We start from the raw sequence: 23,616 nt of genomic DNA on the forward strand, positions 1-23,616 counted from the left end.
TGAGTCATTAGTCATTAGTTTGACTCATAATACCCGTGGTTGACGGGCTTCTCAATGGTTGCGAAAGTTTGACCCGGTCTTCAGTAATTAAAATGATCATACTTAATATGTATAAGATACTGTGCTAAATCCCGCTTATTCGGTTTACGTTGGGAAAGGCGGTGGCGCTCCTTTAATACCTCAGTCGAGTTGCACAGTATCCGGAGTGTCGGTTTCCTAAATGTAGTGCTGATGTCAACTACGAATGCAGTTCGGCGACGAATGCGCATGCAATGGGGTGAGTGCTTTTTCATAACCTTGAAACAGAAATGCTTTGTGTTTCGCGTCTTGAGGAGCAGCTGCATTATTTTGCATAATTCAATGTCTCTTTCTTAAAAAGGGAGCATCATGCCATTTTTGGGAAAATGTTCACAAGGAGAAGGGTGGGGTGCGATTTCCGTTTGTTTTGTTTGTTACCATTGCCAATGCCAATCCCACTGGCATAGCTAATCGAGAAAAGTAGCTTTTTATTCAACTTATTAAGCCCATTTGGTGGCAGAACTAGTGACCCTAAACTGTGGGTGGCTGGCTCAGTTTGATGTTTATTGAGACCGAGTGCTAAACTGGTTCCGTGATATCAAGCGTAACATAGAGGAATTATCAGTGCTGCACTTACCTGAATGTGAATTTACACACACGAACACACATATGCAAGAATAGGAACACACACACCTAAAGTGTGGATGGTTACCTAAGAGGCGGCACTGGGTGTAGTGCCTTTCTAGTGCACTTGCACTACAACAGCACTGGGTGCAGTACTCGCTCCGGCATCGAAGAATTTTGCACTAAAAAATGCACAAAATTTGACCTATTTCGTCGCCTATAGAGGACGGAAAGAATGTCATTTTGAACATTGTTATGACATTCTTTCCGTCAAAAAAGTCAATTTAACGGTGTCAATTTAACCTTAAGGCAACCATCCACACGTGTGGACGGAAAGAATGTCATTTTGAACATTGTTATGACATTCTTTCCGTCAAAAAAGTCAATTTAACGGTGTTAAATGAAGCGACCATCCACACAATTAGGTTGCCATCCAGAGTTTAGGTTGCCATCCACGTGTGGATGGTTGCCTTATGGTGATTTAGGCAACCAAACCTGTGGAAACATGGGTACACACACACACACACCTAAAGTGTGGATGGTTACCTAAGAGGCGGCACTGGGTGTAGTGCCTTTCTAGTGCACTTGCACTACAACAGCACTGGGTGCAGTACTCGCTCCGGCATCGAAGAATTTTGCACTAAAAAATGCACAAAATTTGACCTATTTCGTCGCCTATAGAGGACGGAAAGAATGTCATTTTGATTTTGAACATTGTTATGACATTCTTTCCGTCAAAAAAGTCAATTTAACGGTGTCAATTTAACCATAAGGCAACCATCCACACGTGTGGACGGAAAGAATGTCATTTTGAACATTGTTATGACATTCTTTCCGTCAAAAAAGTCAATTTAACGGTGTCAATTTAACCTTAAGGCAACCATCCACACGTGTGGACGGAAAGAATGTCATTTTGAACATTGTTATGACATTCTTTCCGTCAAAAAAGTCAATTTAACGGTGTTAAATGAAGCGACCATCCACACAATTAGGTTGCCATCCAGAGTTTAGGTTGCCATCCACGTGTGGATGGTTGCCTTATGGTGATTTAGGCAACCAAACCTGTGGAAACATGGGTACACACACACACACACACACACACACACACACACACACACACACACACACACACACACACACACTTTAATGAAATAGTCTTTTGACTGCGATTCAAACATCATAAACTGTTATTGAAGAATATCATACGCAACAATGATTGATTACTAAAAAATAAATTACTACTATATTCTGAATCTTACATAACACTTCATATTTTACTTTTTATTTTAAAGTGGCCGGTCTCTTCCTAATCAGCATATTGCCAACATGTTGCTAAGTATATTATTATAATTAGATTATAAAGTTAAATGGGAGGTGTGCAAGACACCAGCACTTCAACGAAAAAATCAATCTTGACGATCACCCTCATCCTGAAATTGGGAATATGAGTTTAAGCCATCCGATCCGCAAATGATCACACGATCCACCGAGTGTCATCGTGAAAAACTTCCTGCTTGAGATCTTTGTAAGGAGAGCGAGCTTGATACTGCTTTGATATTGCACTAGTCTAAAATCGTTGACTGCAATAGCTTGGGTCTTCTTAGAAAATGACACACACCAGCAGTGCACTCAAAACCATTCAGCTCTTTTAACAACATTGACCTTGTGTGTTGACACTTAACATCAAATCTGAAATTCTAGGAGATATTTCCTGCTTGAGGCTAAGATATCATGTTTGGTTACTCCTCCAAAGAGGGATTTATGTGTATTCGGTGAATCACCCGGTAACTTTGATCGTGATGATAAAAACTTGAATTCTTGGTACATGTATACTGAAAGGTTATGCTGCTTAATTCTCATTTGTTGGCTCCCTGTCAACACCCGCATCTCCTACAAACGGTCCACTCTGGTCTACAAGTGTCTCAACGACTCTGCTCCCGAGTACCTTCAATCCTCCCTGAACCTGTACACCCAGCCCTCCGACCGTCCCCTTCGTTCTGCTGCTGACCCACTCCGCCTTCACATCCCTCGCTCGAAACTCGCATCTGCTGGTCAGCGTGCATTTCCCTCCGCGGGCCCCTCCGTCTGGAACTCCCTGCCGCTTGAGCTTCGCCAGAGCCCCTCTCTTGACGCGTTCAAGAGTAGGTTGAAGACTCAGTTCTTCCCGTAGCTGGCTGCGACTTTCATGTTCGACGTGATGTGTTGTGCCCCAAAAGACATTCTTGTGCTGTGCTCTGTGAGAGGTGTTTTCTTTGTGTTTGATATTATTTTGTTTGGACCTAGCTATTGATGTGTACATTGTTGTTAAACAGTTGTTTGTTCTATGTTTATCAGGGTTTGCTAGTGTGTGATAAGGTTTGTGTCCGTCTGTAGATGTTAGTTTCTTTGTTAGTCCTGTGTTGACAACTCTTCGACAAGCGCTTAGAACTGTACCCACGGAATACGCGCTATATAGATCGGGGTTTACGTATACTTAGTAGCTACTCAAATGATCTGTATGTGTCATTTAAAGGTGGTGCATCATGTTAGAATTGAAGATTTTGTGAAAAGATTCCATCGTTCTGTAAACCTTCTATGAGGCAAAATGGGGCTTTAAGATTAAGGAATGAAACGCCGGGAACGTGTTTGAAACAACAAATGTAGCCACACGAAAAAACGTACGTGACATTGTTCGTACCACAGCTAAAACATTCATTCCCATGTCCTTTCATTGAAACCTTTCATGCCATTAAAGACATTTAATTTAGCAAGCTGTCGCATTTTTCGGATACGATAATGTCGATGCCATTAATGGCACTCGATTTGGCTACCTATAGCACACTTTTTGGACCAAAGAAGGCTTCTACAGGGGTCACTTGACAGCCGCTCAGATCGTACCATCAACATCAACCTGACAAAAACGTAAGGCATTAAATACAAAAACGACGAAAATTAAGTTTCGGCACAACTTTTACAAACGAGGTGAAGTTCATTGTTGGCAATGTGTCGACTTTCATTGAAGTGCTGCGAGGGAAAATGATTGACTTTTTCGCTTTCTTTTACTAGATGAATTGCATGATATAATTCAAAAGCCGTTGCTTCTTACGATTTTCGGCGTTGTGTGTCTAAATTAGTACTGTACATCACACAATTACAGATATACCAGTACATGCATTGCAAGGAAAAGACCCGGTGATACCTCTAAAGCACTTCATTGCTAACTGCGACAGCTGCTCGACAGCTGGTGTAAAATCACAATACCTTGAAATTGTTTGATTTTTTCTTCTGATTTTTAAACAAAGATATTAAGCGCTCTAAGCTGAATTAAACACATTTTGAATATGTTTTTTGTGACAAGTTCACAGTTTATATCGAAAAAGGCACATATAATTAACACAAAGTGTCCAAATGAACACTAATGAACACTATGTGTGATTATGGGAACCAAGGTCGACACTATGTGTGCTACTTTTGCCAGCAGAACTATGTACACTCACTGTCACAAAGTGTTCAAAAACTTGCTACAGAAATGTGTTCAAAATGTGTTCACTTCTGTTTGGAATGTAGGTGGGACACTTAAATGCAGATAAAGGGGACACATTCTTTCTTCTATGTGAAATGGATTTCGTATTTATGCTTTGTGTTTTACCCTCAAGTATGATTTCTTTTAAAATATGTATCATGGGTTCAAAATCTGTTTAAACACCGCTCTTTTTCACTTTCTGGGTGTTATCATTTTTATTTAGTGTTCTGTAGCAAATCACAATTCGTGCATGTAATCATATGTCAGACGATGAGTTTAACACCTTTCCTAGGTACGAAAGCAAAGTACACATTGTTTTTCTCATCAGAATATTGTGGCAAGTGTGCCATATAATGAATAATAAGTGGACAATTTCAGGTGTCAAGATGGACATGTAAGCTGATTAAGCTACAATGTGCGGTTTCGGAAGACCCTGTTGCTAAGACAATGTGCAAGGGATGTGTAAATTTATATAAGAAAAGTTTACAGTGACTAATTTCAAACAGCTATAATTTGCGTTAGAGAGAGAGAGAGAGAGAGAGAGAGAGAGAGAGAGAGAGAGAGAGAGAGAGAGAGAGAGAGAGAGAGAGAGAGAGAGAGAGAGAGAGAAACATATCTTTGCTGTCCTTTATATTTCCGTATGGAGTGTTGTGACGTTTAGAGTGTACGTGTTTTCCTCTTCTGTAACCTAACATCACTTCATAGTTATTATTAAAACTGTATGGGGAAAATTCGTTGTCAGAAAAAAAGGTTTGATTTTGTAGTGTCCGCCAAATAAACAATTAATAAAAAGCTACAATTGCAAGCACAGTTGACTTTTTGATTTGTCATTTATGTAATTTACAGATGATGAAGGAAAACTGTCGTTTTGTAATGTCTTCAAAATTAACCATAAGTTGTTGTTTTTTAAACTTCAAATACTAACTGAGTTCATCTTACGATTTATTATTTATGCCATGTGTATGGCAAAAACGTTTTATGTGTTATGTCCGGAAACACACGAAAAAATACCAATGAGTAACAGCTTTCATTACCAGCAGTTTTCTTGTTCATTGTCATTTATGGCACTTACAGCTAGCGCAGGAAAAGGTTCCGTTTTGTCATGTCCGCAAGCCAAACAATTAACAAAATGCCTTCAATGCTTGCTGACATTTAATTTGTCACATGTATTTTAGACTGCAGAAAAAAACGGTTTCACTTTGTCATGTTCACAAAAAAAAAACCATGCGTAAAAAGCTTTCCTTCCTAACAGGATTATTTTTGTCATTTGTCAATTACAGTGAAGCCCCAATTAGCTCTACGCCATCGCCGAGGAGACGTCTTTGCCTGATCTAAAGTAGCTGACCAAACGTGCTTTTCCTCCCAACACTGCCCTCAGCTGTGAACACAGCAAACATGTGCAGATCCTTTACTTGTATGCACGTCCTTCAACGCTGTTTAGTCAAATCTGCCAACCATTTGCAAAGCTGCAAGCGTCATTACTGGTCGACTGCTCGTCTACAACATCGCTTTGAGGTATAAAAACACGTTTTATCCAACCCAGCAAACTCGTGACTATAGGTATGTGCTCATCTTTGTAGTACACCCATGTACAGGTGGTCTAATACTTCTGGTATGTAATGAAAGAAGACTATTTTGTCTACTTACACAATAAAATAACATCACTGTATCTCGGTTTCCTATCCTCAGTTTGATGGTGATCGCAAGAGGCATCGGGGCTCCAAACATTTGTGCGAAATTCCGTGTCACACCAGCTGCAGTAAAGACATTTCCGCGTTATATTTTTCGATTGATGAATATGTTATGTTGATTCCAGTGATGGGGTACAAACCAAACATTGCAGAGAATGTATTTTGCTCATGTAATTGCATTAAAACCTTTAATAAACTGGGCTTTTCCTGAGAAATGTGCTGACAGTTTGGTGTTCAGATCTATATTGGCTTATTGCGCTACAGGGAATTTCATACACAGTGTACACAATGGGAAAGGCCGATGTATCAAAACTTACAGAAAATATTTTATGATAACATGTTGCCAGGGATGATGATGCAATTTGCTTCTTAATGGTGACACCCCTACTTATGAACGGTATTTCGTCTTAAACACGACCAGGCAGTTTATGTGTTGGTAAAATTGACAACCACACGGACATATTCTCGGGAACTTTCTTTTAAAACCATATTATTGCATAATAACAGATTCCGAAGATTACAGTCAGTGGACGAGAAAAAAAGGCATTTCTAATCTCACTCGGTGAATTTGACACAATAGTGGGGTTTTCTTCCGCTTTGACCTGTTTATTTTAATAGAGATTATTATCTTGCATACTTCTACAGTTGCTAAAAGTACTCATACTATAAAATATGGTCTCAATTCCCCGGGGGGTTTTCAAGGCGCAACGCATGATACAGTCACCCATTGTCATTTTTGTAACAAATCTTGGCCGCCCTGCTCTTATTTTGTATCATGTGCTCGTGTTTTCACAAAATCGGCACAAAAAGTATGCTTCCCGACGGAGGAAGATGTCTGTAGCTGCAACTGTGCTTTTTTAATTTATAAGTGCTCCATTCGTAGTTGTCTAAAAATACAAATTTGTTTCAGTACACCCGTATTTTGCAAACAGGGGCAATAACTGTCGTCTGGCACGGCCAAAGGGAGATCATTCACAAATCGAACATGGCCGCTCTCAGATAGAGTACTTGATGACCTTGACATTGATATATGATTTGCCGTGACTGTTTTAAGCTATGAACATTTATAACTTGTTTGAAATCAGACGCAATATTCTCCATAATTTGTGGACTACAGTTTTCTTCTGTCCTATATTTTCTACATAGGTGACCTTTCAAATAATTATAAGTTTTCCTGTGTCCTATATTTTCTGCATAGGTGACCCTTTTTAATCTACTTCGTCTTGAAAAATTATGAAGACGACGGTACCCAAACCAAGAACATTGATCCATAAGACACACAAACTATTTGAAAACGGAAAATATCGTGACTTTCAGGTAATCTTCTCTTTGAACTGTCAGTGAAGACAACCGAGACTTTTCTACCCTTTGTGGAAGACGAAGACTCTCCTGACTGCTAAGGTGAGTCAAAAAGAGACCTTGTACTGTTCGTTATAAGGAGAATGGCTCGATCTCTCCAACAAAATGTTTTGAAAAGCTTCAGCAAGTTCAAATTTGATTATTGACGAGGCAATTAAGTTACTGTATGGGCCTCTGGCTATTCCAAAAATCCAGTCTTCAGATTTGTTTTCTTTTGTCTCTACTTTGATGAAGCGAGACTCAAAAGGTCATTGACACCAAATTGTCGTGGTTATGGTTTGACGGACTTGAGCTTTATTTTGATACCATCATTAGTGTGTTAAATGTTAAAAGTAAGCATCCAACATAAGATATTTTTGCAAATTATATAATTCACATAACGTCAGCTCCTCATTATTCTAGGCACGAGATTCAATAGCAAATGGCACTTCTGTGATAAAGGTACCACGAAGAGAGAAAATAACAAGTGTCATGGTGTAGACGCGTTACGTCCGATATATGTACCCAGACGGTTGTTAACGCCCGATTTTTTACCCAGAAGATTGATGTGGCGTGTGGGTATGCTGACTTAGATTACATGATCTCAGGCAAACACCAAATTATACGCCTGAACTACTAAATGTATCTGTCACTTAGTAGTATGATTTTAACCGATATAGATCTTGTTTTGTCGGCAAGAAAATCAAAAATATCTGTAATAATGAATGTTGGTGAAATCTCTCTCTCTCTCCCTCTCTCTCTCTCTCTCTCTCTCTCTCTCTCTCTCTCTCTCTCTCTCTCTCTCTCTCTCTCTCTCTCTCTCTCTCTCTCTCTCTCTCTCTCTCGTGTGTGTGTGTCTGTGTCTGTGTATATAATTCAAGAATGGTATTTTATTGAACATTTAATGACAAAACAAAACGTTGCAATCACTGTACTTCGACCCAGCGGTCTTGTAAGTGGACAGACAGAACATGGAGGTTGAAGAAAATGTTAAATGTCTGGGGCCCGTAATAGGGCCGGACGACTGGGGCATGTAACAGTTAAAATATGAACAGGTCTGAGGCGCGTAACACTGAGGGCATGGGTACCCTTTTTTTTATATATCGTACTTCTCCACGATACATCTAGTCATTATGCCCTTTTCCCATCAAGTTAAACAGTCTTAAAGTCCATGTTTGTGGATATTGATCAAATGGATCTTTAGTGTTTTTACCATTTTTCTCTCCAACGTAGTCACGTTTTCACTAAAATGAAGTTTTCTTGACTGTGCTCAAACAACAGGCCTAAAATTCAAACAAAAACACTGCTTAGTGCAGATACATTCACAACCAAAACAGAAATAATCTGTTTTTAGTACGTTTCCGATTTTTTCTGTGATGAAATTTTAGCAAGCTTACCTACACACTGCTTTCGACTTCTGTGCACAAAATCAGGCGGAACATCTTTCTGTGTCGTATAAGGGCGCAACGCGTCACCACATTGTCCTTAGATCCACACTGTTTTTTGAAATAAACAAATAAAAAGTATACTGTACTCACGTGTTTAACGAAGACGATACCAATAACAAAGTACGGCGTTTCGACCTTATGTGTCTTCCTCAGGCACAAACCAAAACAAATGGACAAGACTAGCCCGCTCCTCTCTCCGTTTTATTTTGGTTTGCGGTTCGTAAAGTGTGAATTGTTAATCTGTAATTCTTCTTTCTTTTCTGTCGTCTGTCTTCTTCTTTTTTTCTGAATTGTGTGCCTGAGGAAAACCCCAGTGGTCGAAACTTCGTACTTTTCTTATTCGTATCGTCTTCGTTAAACACGTGAGTAAAGTAATTGTTTTACTTCTCGCTCTCGCGCGCAGTCACCATTGTTCTGGTTAGGAATGAACACTCAAAACAAATATTGTAACAGGGTTGCCTCAAAAGTATATACGTGAGAATCGTAATCAAACGTGGCAGAGCAATATTTTAGGATCTGAGAAACAAATGAGTAATCTGCTTTCATTGCTAACACATTTGTCTCGGGTTTGTTTCAGCAGAGCCTTTCCGCGAGTTCGGAACTCTACGCCATCACCGTCAGGATCTCTATCCCTGTGTTGGACTTACCTTTCTCTCATCACTAAGCTGTACCCAAACCACCAAGCCTTTTTTCTGCTATCTGTATGCTGTGGCAAGAGCTTTCTTGCTCCTCACTTGACAGTCAAAATGTAGAACACGCATTTGTCTTTGCATCACTGTTTACCTTACACATTGAATAAGATTTTTGCCACCACATTGTCTGTGACAATACTGAAAATGACTAACTGTGGTTAACACAGATTTTTCTTGTAGCTAGTATGACAGGTGTCTCCATCCATCAAACAATGAAGCAACCCACTCTGATCTTTGATGTGTTGACAAAAGGGACTTGAAGCCTTTTGCAGGTCCAAGTGACATTCGTCCGGAAACTAGCGTAAAAGCCTCACAGTCTTAATGTGCTTCAACGTATTGAAGTGTCTGTTCTGCATGTACTCGTCATTTGTATGGCTGCTAGAAAATTACAAAGGTGATTTGAATACGTTTCGTACTCTATCAATATTTGTGAACAGTCACTGCACAGTCACTCGTCCACCTGGATTGTTTAGCACCCGAATAGTAAACGGTGAAGTCATTTCTCATACAACAAATTTATGTGCTGCTACTTCAACTAAATATCTGCAGACAGCATGGAGCGCAAAGATCGTTGAACCTGATACTTATTAACTGCTGCCATAAACTCACAGCATGAGATCAAGTTTTTTTGTTTTGTTTTTTTCTTAAATAATATTGAAACGAGTACGATCATAATGCAAGAATTTCGGAACGTTGGTGACTCTTAAATAAGTTGCCTTTTCGATTCACAGAAGATATCTGTGAAAAGCTTTCCAAATTCAGCAAAATAAAATAAAAAAGACATTAGAGGCCAAAAATTATGAAACATTCTCCAGGTTCCGTAACATCTATTTCTGGAGTTGTGCCGTATCGTTTTCCTCACTCACTATGAACACACCACAAATGTGCAACATGGCGAAAAGACACTCAGATGACTTTGTTGTTATAACAGGTGGTATGGGGCGTTACGCCCAAAAGGAAGTTATTAGTGCCTTGCAGGATAATAACTCCTTTATCAAACACAAACTACAAGATGACAACGACAATGTGGACGTGATAAGTCAATGCAGTGGCTTCAGCTACGAAGAGGAATCGGCAGACGAAGCATTCAGAATAAAAGACGACCGTTTCAAACAACTGAGTTTCACAGAGAAATTTGAAATGTGGGTTAAAGCAACAAAAAAACATTTTGGGGAAACTAACTTGAAAAGAGAGTCGGAAGAAAAACGTAGTTCCATGGACATTGCCCTTCACGCAGTTGGTATGGAAGATGCACAAGAAACTGAAACTATCCCGTTGACTAAACCTGGACAAGACACAAGACCAGCACAAAAAGAGACTGATCTCCAGTGTGACGCTGAACCATATCAACCAACGCCTGATTCTGAGAGATTCACACTCTCAAAAGTTATAGATCCTGACAGAGATGTGCAAATGTCACAGAACGGTATAGATAATAAAGATGCTGCTACCTTTATTGGGGAGAATGACGCCTTGGAAACATCTTCAAACATGTTCAGAAAATCAACAAATCTTACGGAGACAACAACTGTGGATCTTAGCAGAACTGAACAAGATACTGTAAATATCACTCATGGAACTCAAAATCAACATATGTCTGATACCCCAACTTGCTTAGAAAATAAAGATAATCACATTTGTAATGATGTGCATGTGATGTTACTGAAAAACAGTTCAAACCTTCAAGAGTTTGTATCTCGGCAATCGCCTAAACAAATACGTTTTGCAGGATTTGTCGAAAAATCACACTCAGAGACCTGGCCCAAAGGAATGCTTAAATCTGAAGACATGTGCGTATCGGATAACGCGAAGTCACCTGTTGTAGATTTACAACTAACAGAGAAGCAAACTTCCTCGATCAGATTTGCCGAATCTGTGATTGATGATTACTCCAAAAGCAGATTAATACCTTCATCTGAGTCATCTCAACTCTGCGTGAGACCTGTGTACGGCCTTCCTGTCAGCATAAACATGCATTCAGAAATGTCGAGGTTGGCAACTTTTTCAACTGCACCAACTTTGGCGGTTTCTACGATTCGCCTTGCAAACAGTGGGTTTTATTATGAAGAAGAATCAGATGAAATTGTTTGTTTCAGTTGTGGTCTCCAAAAAAGAGAGTGGAGAGAAAAAGAGAATGTGCATCTAGTTCATTTTCATCTGTCGCAAGGTTGCGATCATGCTAACAAGGTAATTCTCCAACAAAACACGCCATCCACTGTAAATGGACAACCAGCGCACAGTCAGTCAAGCTCAGCTGACGGGGCTCACACAATGACCACAGATGGAGAATCTACTGACACAAGAGGATCAATGGCACAAAGATCTTGGTCTGAAACAGCTAGACAACGCTTTCAGGGTGATCATGTAGACGACAGTTTTAACACAGAAAGTGACATGACAAGGATGAATGAGAATCATCTTTCACTGGCGGGCAGTCGACAGCCTCCACAGGAGAACTCTGTTGCAGCAGAATATAGAAATAATTTGTTCACAACAAACGACATCTCAGTAATAAATGGAGAGCCACAACTTCAGACAGATTGCTTTCAAAATGGAGCATCGCTTTCTTCTGTCAGACCGTCTGCAAAAAACGACACCACGTCTTTGCATAGTTCATTTGCAAATGGAGATTCAGTTGAAGAAGGAAAAACGCAACGACGCCAATCGGCTGCAAAAAGCACAGAACAAACTCGATCAAGGAATAACTCTACTCATATATCTCAAAACAGAAATTCTTCTTCTTTTGCTTCGATGCTTACCAGAAACGCCGTGTCTTCCTCAACAGGATCACCTCTGGATGGAAAGTCCCTTGCCCTTCCAACCCCAGCTGGAAGAGCCGACCAGCTACAAAGGCATCGCCAATTGGCCGCACAAAGTGCAGGTACAGCTCGACCAGATAGATTAGACTCGAGCTATCCAATTGTGAATGGAAAGTCTGTAACCAACCCAACCACAGCTGGACTATCAGACAAAAAACAGATGGGCGTGCATAACACAGAAGCCGCTCACACAGGGACATGTTCAGATGTCCCAATGCTAGATCATTTTAGCCCTTCAGTACAGGCCCACCTATCAGCCATAAGCCTGCAATCCCCTCAAGCAGTACCAGCAACAATTTTAGTAAATTATTCAGAACAAGTCGTTCAAGCTCCCGATGCAAACCCCTTTCAACGCGGCTCATCAAATGCGTTACGGCAAAACGAGGACAACGAAGACGGTGCTGGAGAGGTACCAGGAGATGGCCTGCTGGACATGAGGCGAGCGGCCAGTCCAGAGAATGCTGTGGTCAGTGTCAGGCTGGCAACCTTCCTAGACTGGCCTACAAGAGGACTACCGAATAGAAGACTGCTGGTGATAGCTGGCTTCTACTATATGGGTAAGTATGTTTTTAGCTCATGTTTACGTTATGTAAAAGTCTGACGGAATAATGTTGCAAGATTGGCATTTGTTAGTAGATTCATGTTTTGTTTGTGCTTGTTTCCCACTGATCGATGGCAGTTGGTCGGATCGTAGACACCAATAAGTAATTTGAAAAAGGTATTTGAGTATTTTGGCGTATTTTTAGATTAAAACTGCCAGGGTAGTTGTGATTCTTTTAACAGAAATAATGTTCAAACAATTTAAATAAAAAAAGAGGTCAGTGGTTCCTGCAGACTAAGAAAGATAACTTGTATCTAACATTTTGCACATGTGAAAACAGTGCAATGCCGTACACCACACACATTCTTCCCTTTTTCTTCTCTAGTGTTTATTTTGTCATTTTAAATGACTGGATTCACAGCAATATTGTAATTGTTTAGGTACTGGGGACAGCGTCCGATGCTTCTACTGTGGTGTCACCCTGCGCAACTGGCGAGAAAACGATGACCCCTGGGTCACACACGTGCGCTTCCGCTTTTCCTGTGATTACGTCAAGGCGATCAAGGGAGAAGACTTTGTATACAGAGCACTGCTCCAAGTTGCTCTTGGACATGCCATCAGCAGTGTAAGCTCCATACACGCACTTACCAAAACAAGCTACATTGTAGTGCTATGTTACTTACTATTCGCTGGTAGAAGAAAGTCAAACGTTCACTGGTTTTATGTTTGCTTTAACTTTATTACTCTCACGTGTGACTGCTCTTGTTTATAATTCAATGTATTCTACAGAACACTTTGCATGTATACTCATTTGGAGCACTAAAAGGTGCTTTGACTTGCACAAAGAGATGCAATGGTTAAAATATCCAGTATCAAAAAACAAGAAAGGTAAGTTGTTGAAACGTTTGTTATTGACAAAACAATACATTCACAGATATTTTGACCCAACGGTCTTTTAAGTGAACAGACAAACAAATATACACACAAAACTTATCTTGATAGAATCAGTGTTCGCCCACTCGCCAGGAAGCCGAGCGAATGAATGATTGTAATGAATAACGTTGGCAGTCTCTTTGTTTTTAAATTATCCAGTGTTTTTAATATGAATCATTTTCCGTTTTTACCAAATGGTTTTGAGCAGTAGAGGTAAATGTAATGGTTCTTTCAGTATTTGTTTCTTCTTTTGTCATGCAGGAAACGGGTTGCATCACGTCATCTGAGTCGGCTGCAGGTATGTTCTGCACTGTTGTTGCTGTATTTCCAGCTAGGCGTTGCTATAATACCTCCAGCATGTCTTGTGAATATGTGAACTGAAAAGTAAATCCTGTAAATGTTATCATATAAATAGTCTATAATGTGACTCCTTATTTGATAGATCACTATTTGATTTGCTTGAGTACAGGTGTACTGGACAAATTTCACCTCTGCAACCGCCTGGTTGAATTCAGACATTGCGTAACACATCGGACAAGTTCGAATACTGTAAAGAATGTTGTGTTGTGCAATCTGTCAGGATGCTCACGGATTCACCTTCTCGCATACATGGGTAATGCATGTGTCGTTCATTTGTCGTTCATTTGTTCATTTGATGTTACTAAATACGGTAATGAGGGAAAGACTTTCAAACGTGACATACGCTAAATGGCAAGTCAAAATTTTTTTTTACTTCTTGCAATTTCAGTCACAAATGGCATTGACAATTCGTCAACATCCTGTAGCTCGCAACAGACCTCACCAACATCCATCGCCAATACCGCAAGTGCATACGCTGCTAATAGCAATGCCGCGTCAGACAACACCACGGCAGCTAGCGGAACTACTGTTCCACCAACTGCTGCCAGAAGCTCTACAACGGTTGGCATGAGCAAAGAAGCACCGAGAGGTCCAGGATCGTGCTCAACCACTGAACAAGGGTCGGAAAACTCTGCCAGTAGGTCTGATATGAACGCAGAAGGAAATAGGGATCAGGCCACCTTAAGATCCAGGGATGCCTCTGAAGGTGCTTCAACTTCTTCTACTGAAAATGGTCCTGATGCCATGGGTACAGGTAAGAAAGGTAAAGGAAACAAGAAAGGCGGGGCTAGCAAAGCTGCAGCCAATACTGATGGAGCGAGCGTTGGCACTTACGCTCAAAACGGCGTGGAAGTTTTGCAGACAGATGCAGAACCAGACAAACACAGATCCACAGCCAGCCTGCCGCGGACTAACCAACAGACCGTTGCCGTCGGGGGTCAGTCACCGACCTTCCAGTCCACAATATCCACGGAATATGTCACTGTGCCCAATGTTGGAGTTGCTGGAAACCATGGCGACGCAACCTCTTTTGAGCAGCTGCAGGAGACCAATCACCGGCTTCGAAGACGCGTCACGTGCCGTCTGTGCGGGAACAGACCTGTGGACACCATCTTCCTGCCCTGTGGACACCTGTGCACGTGTGAAATGTGCGCTGCCACCATCAGGATGTGCTGTCTGTGTAACGATAGGATCAGAGGCACTGCACATGTGTACATGGAGTAAGAACACTACACAAACAGGTTGTAGGTAATGCCGGTTGCTAAGCATGACTATCTTTTTAGCAACAACAACAGCAACAACACTTGTAGCCTTTAAAAAAAACTGTAGAATGTACAAGAAATAATTCATCATATATTCACATACCAGTTTACAGTTTTTCAAGACAACAAAAAGCTCCTTTCGCTGGAAAAGATTCAAACTGTATCAATGTCAGGCAGCAGGACTCAGATATTGACCAAGTGATGTACTCTGCAAAAGCGGTGCACAAAACGACAATGTAACTTGATACGTTGGTTAGTCTGTCCCTGACTGACAAAGGCACTTTTGTGTGCCCAGTATCTAATGGTGTTGTCATCATCGTCGTGAGCGACCGCGTCTGATTCCTTTACCCTTAGCGCTGAGCATTCCAACAACAACATTTCTGCTTGGTCACAACCCTTGATCGAACTGTGTTGTTGTTGTTGTTGTCCAAGAAACATGCTTCTCCTCTGTAAAGAAATCTCCCATAGGAGTCGGGGGAAGAATGTCGCATTAAATTCAAAAGGGTTACACTAAGACATTCCTACTTTCCGTGCTTGGCCTAAATGTCTCATTTTGAAACTTTCGGGTTCTTGTGTACGTATTAGGCAAATACATGGAACACAGATGCGTTTTGGCATTGAAGCTTCCTTATACAATTACTTGAAGAAATCTGTATCAGGTTTGGTCTAAACATTGCGACTTCTCTGGATACTTACTTCTTTTTCTCTTGGTTATTCTGAATACAATTTGAACAAAAATCGTTGATCTGCAAAAACTGTAATATTGTGAGCTCACGATATTGTATAACACTTTTTGTATAAATCATTTCGGAGACTGAATTTGATGTTAGATCAGAGAATGCATATTTTATGTATTCATATTTTACTGCTGATGCATAACGTTTGATGTTATGTCTGTATATTATTCGTGTGAATATGTTTCGTTTCGTTTCACACACCCCTTCATATGGGGCTATGGTCTTAATGAATAAACCATCCATCCATCCATCCATCCATTCATCCATCCATCCACAAGATGGAACTTCCTCAAATGTGCGCGGTCACATGATGGAACTCGCATACAATTGAGCTGCAAGCGATGCAGTCGTGGCTTTGGACGATAAGTAGGCCTGCCTTCTTTATTATCTGCGATTGAATCGCAGGGCAGAACTAATCGGAAAGCGCCGTTGCGGCCGTTACGTTGTGACTTGAAAAAAACGTTTGATAGCAGCGATTCGAAACTTTTCAGAAGAACAGTTCTTTACTCAGATACAAAGGAGACGATGATTTGTAGTCGTGTTGCCGTTTACTGCATGTAATCTTACGGCCCCTTTACGTCCGAGGAGCCTTACTAGCCTTTTGTAGTCAGGATGTATTTGCAAGTATTTTCCTCGAATGCCGAACGGGTATCATGGGAGCCGGCTGCACCACCACAAGTCACACAGCTGCTTTTTACATTTAGTCACGTTTTGACTAAATGTTTTAACATAGAGGGGGGAATCGAGACGAGGGTCGTGGTGTATGTGTGTGTGTGTGTCTGTGTGTCTGTGTGTGTGTCTGTGTGTGTGTGTAAAGCGATTCAGACTAAACTACTGGGCCGATCTTTATGACATTTGACATGAGAGTTCCTGGGTATGATATCCCCGGAAATATTTTTCATTTTTTTGATAAATACCTTTGATGACGTCATATCCGGCTTTTTGTAAAAGTTGAGGCGGCACTGTCACACCCTCATTTTTCAATTAAATTGATTGAAATTTTGGCAAAGCAATCTTCGACAAAGGCCGGGGTTTGGTATTGCATTTCAGCTTGGTGGCTTAAAAACTAATAAGTGAGTTTGGTCATTAAAAATCGGAAACTTTTAATTAAAATTATTTTTTTATTAAACGATCCAAAAACAATTTCATCTTATTCTTCGTCATTTTCTGATTCCAAAAACATATACATATGTTATATTTGGATTAAAAACAAGCTCTGAAAATTAAAAATATAAAAATCATCATCAAAATTACATTTCCGAAATCGTTTTAAAAACTATTTCATCTTATTCCTTGTCGGTTCCTGATTCCAAAAACATATAGATATGATATGTTTCGATTAAAAACACGCTCAGAAAGTTAAAACGAAGAGAAGTACAGTAAAGCGTGCTATGAAGCACAGCGCAACCGCTGTCGCGCCAAACAGGCTCGTCACTTTCACTGCCTTTTGCACTAGCGGCGGACTACGTTCAGTTTCACTCTGTGAGTTCCACAGCTTGACTAAATGTAGTAATTTCGCCTTACGCGACTTGTTTGTCCTTTCGCCAACACCCTGTGTTTTCAAATCGCTTGTCTTTTCTACACCATCGTTCCTTAATGTTCATTTTAACGATTGCATCTTAATCATTCATGCAACTGTTTTTACTGTTGTCGCAAAAAAGAATAATTCCAGGTCCAATTACATTAGAGGTTAAAAAATGCATCATAGCTTAGATGCAGTATATAGAAATCGCTCTACGTGTATGAGTGAGAATGATGTGGAATCAATCTTATGCCACCTGAGAGAATAACAAGTATTGTCAGCCTCTGTTCATTTCTTGTGGGGACGAAAGTCGCTTGTTTATATCTCAATGCTTGTTATTCCGCTTTGATAGTATGTGTATACCTGATACCTTGAAACCGCTTCCTACAATAGCTTATTTAATGGAATGACTGGTTTTACTGTCATTTGCAGGCGTGATTAATCCATATGACTAATGTTCAATTGTAATTATATTTGTTTATAACCTCTTGCTGAACTGGCGTTGTTGTTTGTTTTGTACGTTGTGCATTGATAAGTGATAATATGCATAGTCTCCAAATGGAAAAAAAGCTTGTCACTTCACAACTCTTAATTTGCACGTAGCTTCCCAGAGTACCTATGAAAACAATATGAAGTGATTGTTGACACTCATTTTCTGAGCCTATAACTGCAGTTTGTATTCTGTTATTACTTAAAACCGACACAAACTGACAGCCTTGTCATTTTATGCATATGACATATTGTTGTATTGAATAATTCCGTATTGCTGTAATTTGCAGTGGTGATTGCTGCATATGACTGATGACTTTCACTGTTTTGATAGTAAGCTAGCTCTTCATTCCTCAACTTGTTTGGTTTCTGGCGTTCCTGTTCAGATCGTTTACGGTACACATCTCTGTACACTTGTTTTGATATGATGATAATGTAATGATCCTGGCTTTGTATCCCGTGGTATTTATGCAAGAAGATATGAATAGGGTGTAATGACGATGAGCGTTTTGACACAACTGCATCTGTTTGAAAAAAAATAAAAATAGAAGATTATTATTTTTAGATAAGCAGAAAAAGTCCGCTTGTGCTACCTGGGTAGATTTTTTTTCATGACCCCTCCTCACAAGAGATGGAATAGGGAGCAGCAGGATATCATCGTCGTGCTTTTAAAAAGTGTAAGTATTATTGATGTGGTTGCCTTCAAATTCTACTCTCATCCACGTCTGAGAAGTGAGTTGTATCACATTGACAGTTCCGAATCAATGTGCAAGTCAAATGTGTTAGTTTGTGTTCTTGTTTGGTCGAGTGTATCAAATACGCAACATTCAATCGTTCCGAATCAATGTGCAAGTCAAATGTGTTAGTTTGTGTTCTTGTTTGGTCGAGTGTATCAAATACGCAACATTCAATCGAAGAAGATAACTCACTCGTTTTTTCCAAACTATTATGGGCCACTTTCTATTCTCGAATTTCATCTCCGTAGCAGTAAAATATTGATGATGATAAAATAAGACGGTGAGTTTATATTATTATTTTGATTTTTCGCCACCATTATAATGCAGACCTGTGTGTGTTTTGTTATGCGGTTTTTTTTCCTGTGTCATTGTAAAAACACTATTAAAATCAATTGATGTAAAGAAAATATGAATCTAATGACGCTGTAATTGTCGGGACGGAATAAAATGTTCTTTTTTTTTCTTTGTAACATATCATTTTTAACCACAATGTCTGCATACTTATGTATTTCATTGGGGTTACACAAGTGTTTTTGTCAAGTCTACCCGTGTCACCCAGAACACAATTACTTAGTATGATTGACTTCAGTTCTAACTTCGTGCCGGTGTGACGTTTTCATCTTTCGCCGTGTTGATATTTCGCTTCTCGGCCTCGTTGATCTAGTATAAACTCTACACTGAATAAAAAAAACGGGGCTGGGCCGCTATTGCGCGGGTCCGCTATTGCGCGGGGCCGCTATTGCGCGAATCTAACCCTAACCCTAACCCTAACCCTAAAGATTCGCGCAATAGCGGCCCCGCGCAATAGCGGCCCGCGCAATAGCGGGCCGACCCCCAAAAAAACACCCTTCGATAGTACTGATGAGCGACCTTGTGTACCTAACATTCATGGGGCCAAATTTGTCCAACCAATTTGTTTTATTTAACTTAGAAATTTGATTCATCCTAAAATGTTTTCCTTCTTACTCAAGGGACGTAACCACTCAGTACACGTTTTCGAAGAATTCGATTTTGGGGGTGAAATCTATTAAAATTTACCACCAATTTTCTTCACATGCAAGAAACTGACATGCTTTTCGTCCATAAATAATTTCACTTCTTAATTTTACCAGGAAACAACATTTCAGTCTTGAGTATATGTCGAGGGGGAAATATGTACACAGGCGAAAGATGAAATCGTGACACCGGTCTGAAAGTCGATGATCGATTGTTATGCTTTTTACACAAACGCGTAAGATTGATGAACATTGTGGTTTTTACATTTAGCCAAGTTATGACTAAATGTTTTAACATAGAGGGGGGAATCGAGACGAGGGTCGTGGTGTGTGTGTGTGTGTGTGTGTGTGTGTGTGTGTGTGTGTGTGTGTGTGTGTGTGGTGTATGTGTGTGCGTGTGTGCGTGTGTGCGTGTAGAGCGATTCAGACCAAACTACTGGACCGATCTTTATGAAATTTGACATGAGAGTTCCTGGGTATGATATCCCCGAACGTGTTTTTCATTTTTTTGATAAATGTCTTTGATGACGTCATATCCGGCTTTTCGTGAAAGTTGAGGCGGCACTGTCACGCCCTCATTTTTTAACCAAATTGGTTGAAATTTTGGTCAAGTAATGTTCGACGAAGCCCGGACTTCGGTATTGCATTTCAGCTTGGTGGCTTAAAATTTAATTAATGACTTTGGTCATTAAAAATCTGAAAATTGTAAAAAAAACATTTTTTTTATAAAACTATCCAAATTTACGTTCATCTTATTCTCCATCATTTGCTGATTCCAAAAACATATAAGTATGTTATATTTGAATTAAAAACAAGCTCTGAAAATTAAATATATAAAAATTATCATCAAAATTACATTTTCGAAATCAATTTAAAAACACTTTCATCTTATTCCTTGTCGGTTCCTGATTCCAAAAACATATAGATATGATATGTTTGGATTGAAAACACGCTCAGAAAGTTAAAACGAAGAGAGGTACAGAAAAGCGTGCTATCCTTCTCAGCGCAACTACTACCCCGCTCTTCTTGTCAATTTCACTGCCTTTGCCATGAGCGGTGGACTGACGATGCTACGAGTATACGGTCTTGCTGCGTTGCATTGCGTTCAGTTTCATTCTGTGAGTTCGACAGCTACTTGACTAAATGTTGTATTTTCGCCTTACGCGACTTGTATTTTCTTGTTGCAGGTTGTTATGATGTCACATAAAGGTGTTTTTTCCTCGGCTCTGAGTCTTCACTCTACAAACTATGTTAAAAACTCGGAGAAACAGTATTTTAATGATAATTTCTAGCTATAATGCTGTTTCGGATGGGGCTTACCTTGGTCCTCCGATGACAGCAGTCTTTTGTGCCCAAAATTGATGTGGTTTAATTACTTCTTCCATTGTATCGTTTTTGTTTCAGCAAGTACGTGAACGTGGTGATATGTTAGTGCCCTTGTCAAGATGTTACGAATAGTTTCTTCCAAAGAATACCAGTTTATATGTGTGATGGGGTGGAAGGATGTGGATAAATTTGGTTGTTGACTCTTGATGTAGTAGTTGGGTGAATGTAGTCACCTAGTAGAAGTAAAACCCCGAAGTTCAGGAGTACACCATGTGGGTGCCTCTTTAGTGTCTTTCTGTATGTTTCTTTCTCTTTTCCTTTTGTTTTTTGTTTCTATCCTTCTTTCATTCTTTGTTTTTCGCTTTATGTTTGTGTTGTGGGCGTTCGATTGCTTGTTTGCTTCACTGTTGTTTTTTTAACTGTTTTGCTGTAGTTTTTTGCTCTGTTTTTGTGTGTTTTTCCGCGCGCGTGCTTATGTGGACGCTTGTATCTATATGGGTATTTTAAACTATTATGAGATTGGGGTTCCACGTCTTACCTGGTCTGTAGTTTCAGCTGGTGTATTCAAAATATTTCCTCTTGTCTGTGTATCCTGTTTTGTTTTAACTGGGAGTTGAACCCTCATTCCCCCCCCCCCCAAAAAAAAAGAGAGAGAGAGAGAGAGAGAGTTTATTTTAGTAATTTATGAGGTTTTTTATATGAATTATGAGTTGACTTTATTGTGTGTTTTCGTCTCTCTTTATATAGATGGTTAGCACCAGGAACTTGATTTGCAATCATGTTAACTGAAACCATTTTTATTGTGTATGCGTAATGTTTTATGTTGTTACATATGGCAATCCGTTTGTAAAGAAATGAAGTTTTTTGTGTGTGATCTAAATAATGCATTATTTAATTAAATAATGAATTATTTACACAAATGTAAAAAAGCGATTTTTTTTCTCACTGTATACTGAATTCTGTTATTTACTGATTAAAGATTTTATTTCAATATTTTGTATTAAACAATTGATTATTTATTAAATAATGTGTTATATATTATATAATTCATTATTTATTATATAATGCATTATTTATTATGTAATGCATTATTTATTATATAATGCATTATCTATTATATAAATAGAGAATACTCCATGGCTTGCTATGTCGTACCAGATTTACACGAGTTGTTTTTTTAAACATTGAACTGCGATATAAGTCTAAATAATATATTGTTTACGTAAATAAATCATTATTTACGTAAACAATGAATTATTTACGTAAACAATGAATTGTTTAGGTAAATAATGAATTGTTTACGTAAACAAAAAATTATTTAGAATTGTTTTACATTGTTTATAAACAATTACTTATTTAGCACATGAGCTTCTAAATAATGATTATTTAGCTAAAACTGGTGAAAAAACATGAAAAAGTATCCAAATAATTATTTGACAAACGGAATGCCATAGAAAAGGGCCGTCACGCACGTTTTATTGACTTACAATATCTGTCACTACACGGAAGAAAACAACAGACTGAAGGACTGATCAAATCATGATGTTATGATGCATGGTATTGGTGTGCAGTGTGAGTCAAGGTATCCCTGACTCTGACAAAGGCAGTGGACTCTCTATCGGACTTCCAGTAGCGAGAACTTTACGCGATCGTGCATGCTTCGGAATATAGAAAGCTTTGTACTTCGACATCCCCACCCCCCAACACCCTTTCACTATAAACATGTGTTTTCGTGAATAAAACATTCTGACTCGGACTCTTTCTGTCCGTCTCTCTCTCTCTCTCTCTCTCTCTCTCTCTCTCTCTCTCTCTCTCTCTCTCTCTCTCTCTCTCTCTCTCTCTCTCTCTCTCTCTCTCTCTCTTTCTACCACCAATACCCAGGATTGATTTGTTCAAAACTAGTCAAGCCTTCTCTGGCGCTATGGTGTGGAACTCCATTCCGTCTGTAATAAGATCATTAACCTCACTAAAGAGTTTTAAACAAGCTCTGCATTATCATTTTATGTCTACCTAGATGGCTATACTAGTCTTAACACGTGCACGTAGCTGTCAACAATTGGCAAAGCTTTATGAAATACACAAATATGTTCTTTATTATATGTATTATGTGGAATTTATGTTGCGATTTATCATCATCATCATCATCAACATTATCATTATCATCATCATCATCATCATCAACAACATCTTCATCATCATCATTTACACCGTATAATCATTATTAGCATTAGTGTAAACGTTGGTATCGTGTGAATTTCACCGTCGATCACTTTACATGTGTAACCTCAATTAACATGTTGCATGTTGCGCTTTCGATTTGTATGTTGCTTACTTTGTCATGTTGTTGTTTATGTTTATTTGCTTGTTTGCTTACTTGTCGATTGTTTGCTGATTCGTTCGTTTACTTTGTTTATTTGTCATGTTGGTTTACTTGTTTATCATTTATTAGACATTTGTATTAGAAGTAAGGACCGGTTGTAAGAAAAGGCGTCGCCTTAAACCTCTATCCTTGAAAAATAAAGTTCCATCATCATCATCATCATCTCTCTCTCTTAATCCATATCTCTTGATGAGAGATCGAG

At 39.3% G+C, this 23,616-nt stretch overlaps 1 protein-coding gene and 1 long non-coding RNA gene across 3 annotated transcripts in view; one reads left to right on the top strand and one right to left on the bottom strand.

Annotated features, from left to right (window-relative positions):
* Positions 1-23,616, bottom strand: part of LOC138962240 (uncharacterized) — a 179,686-nt gene that overhangs the window by 133,167 nt on the left and 22,903 nt on the right. The gene's annotated exons all lie outside the window — the stretch shown is intronic.
* LOC138962218 (serine-rich adhesin for platelets-like) lies at positions 221-23,573 on the top strand. Its single transcript, XM_070333947.1, has 7 exons — positions 221-277; positions 5,425-5,659; positions 7,153-7,236; positions 9,202-12,689; positions 13,114-13,298; positions 13,868-13,904; positions 14,355-23,573. Exons 4-7 carry the CDS (start codon positions 10,181-10,183, stop codon positions 15,188-15,190), a joined length of 3,567 nt encoding a protein of 1,188 aa, XP_070190048.1. The 5' UTR covers positions 221-277; positions 5,425-5,659; positions 7,153-7,236; positions 9,202-10,180; the 3' UTR covers positions 15,191-23,573.

This window comes from Littorina saxatilis, linkage group LG3 (genome assembly GCF_037325665.1).
Source record: "Littorina saxatilis isolate snail1 linkage group LG3, US_GU_Lsax_2.0, whole genome shotgun sequence".
NCBI lineage: Eukaryota > Metazoa > Mollusca > Gastropoda > Littorinimorpha > Littorinidae > Littorina > Littorina saxatilis.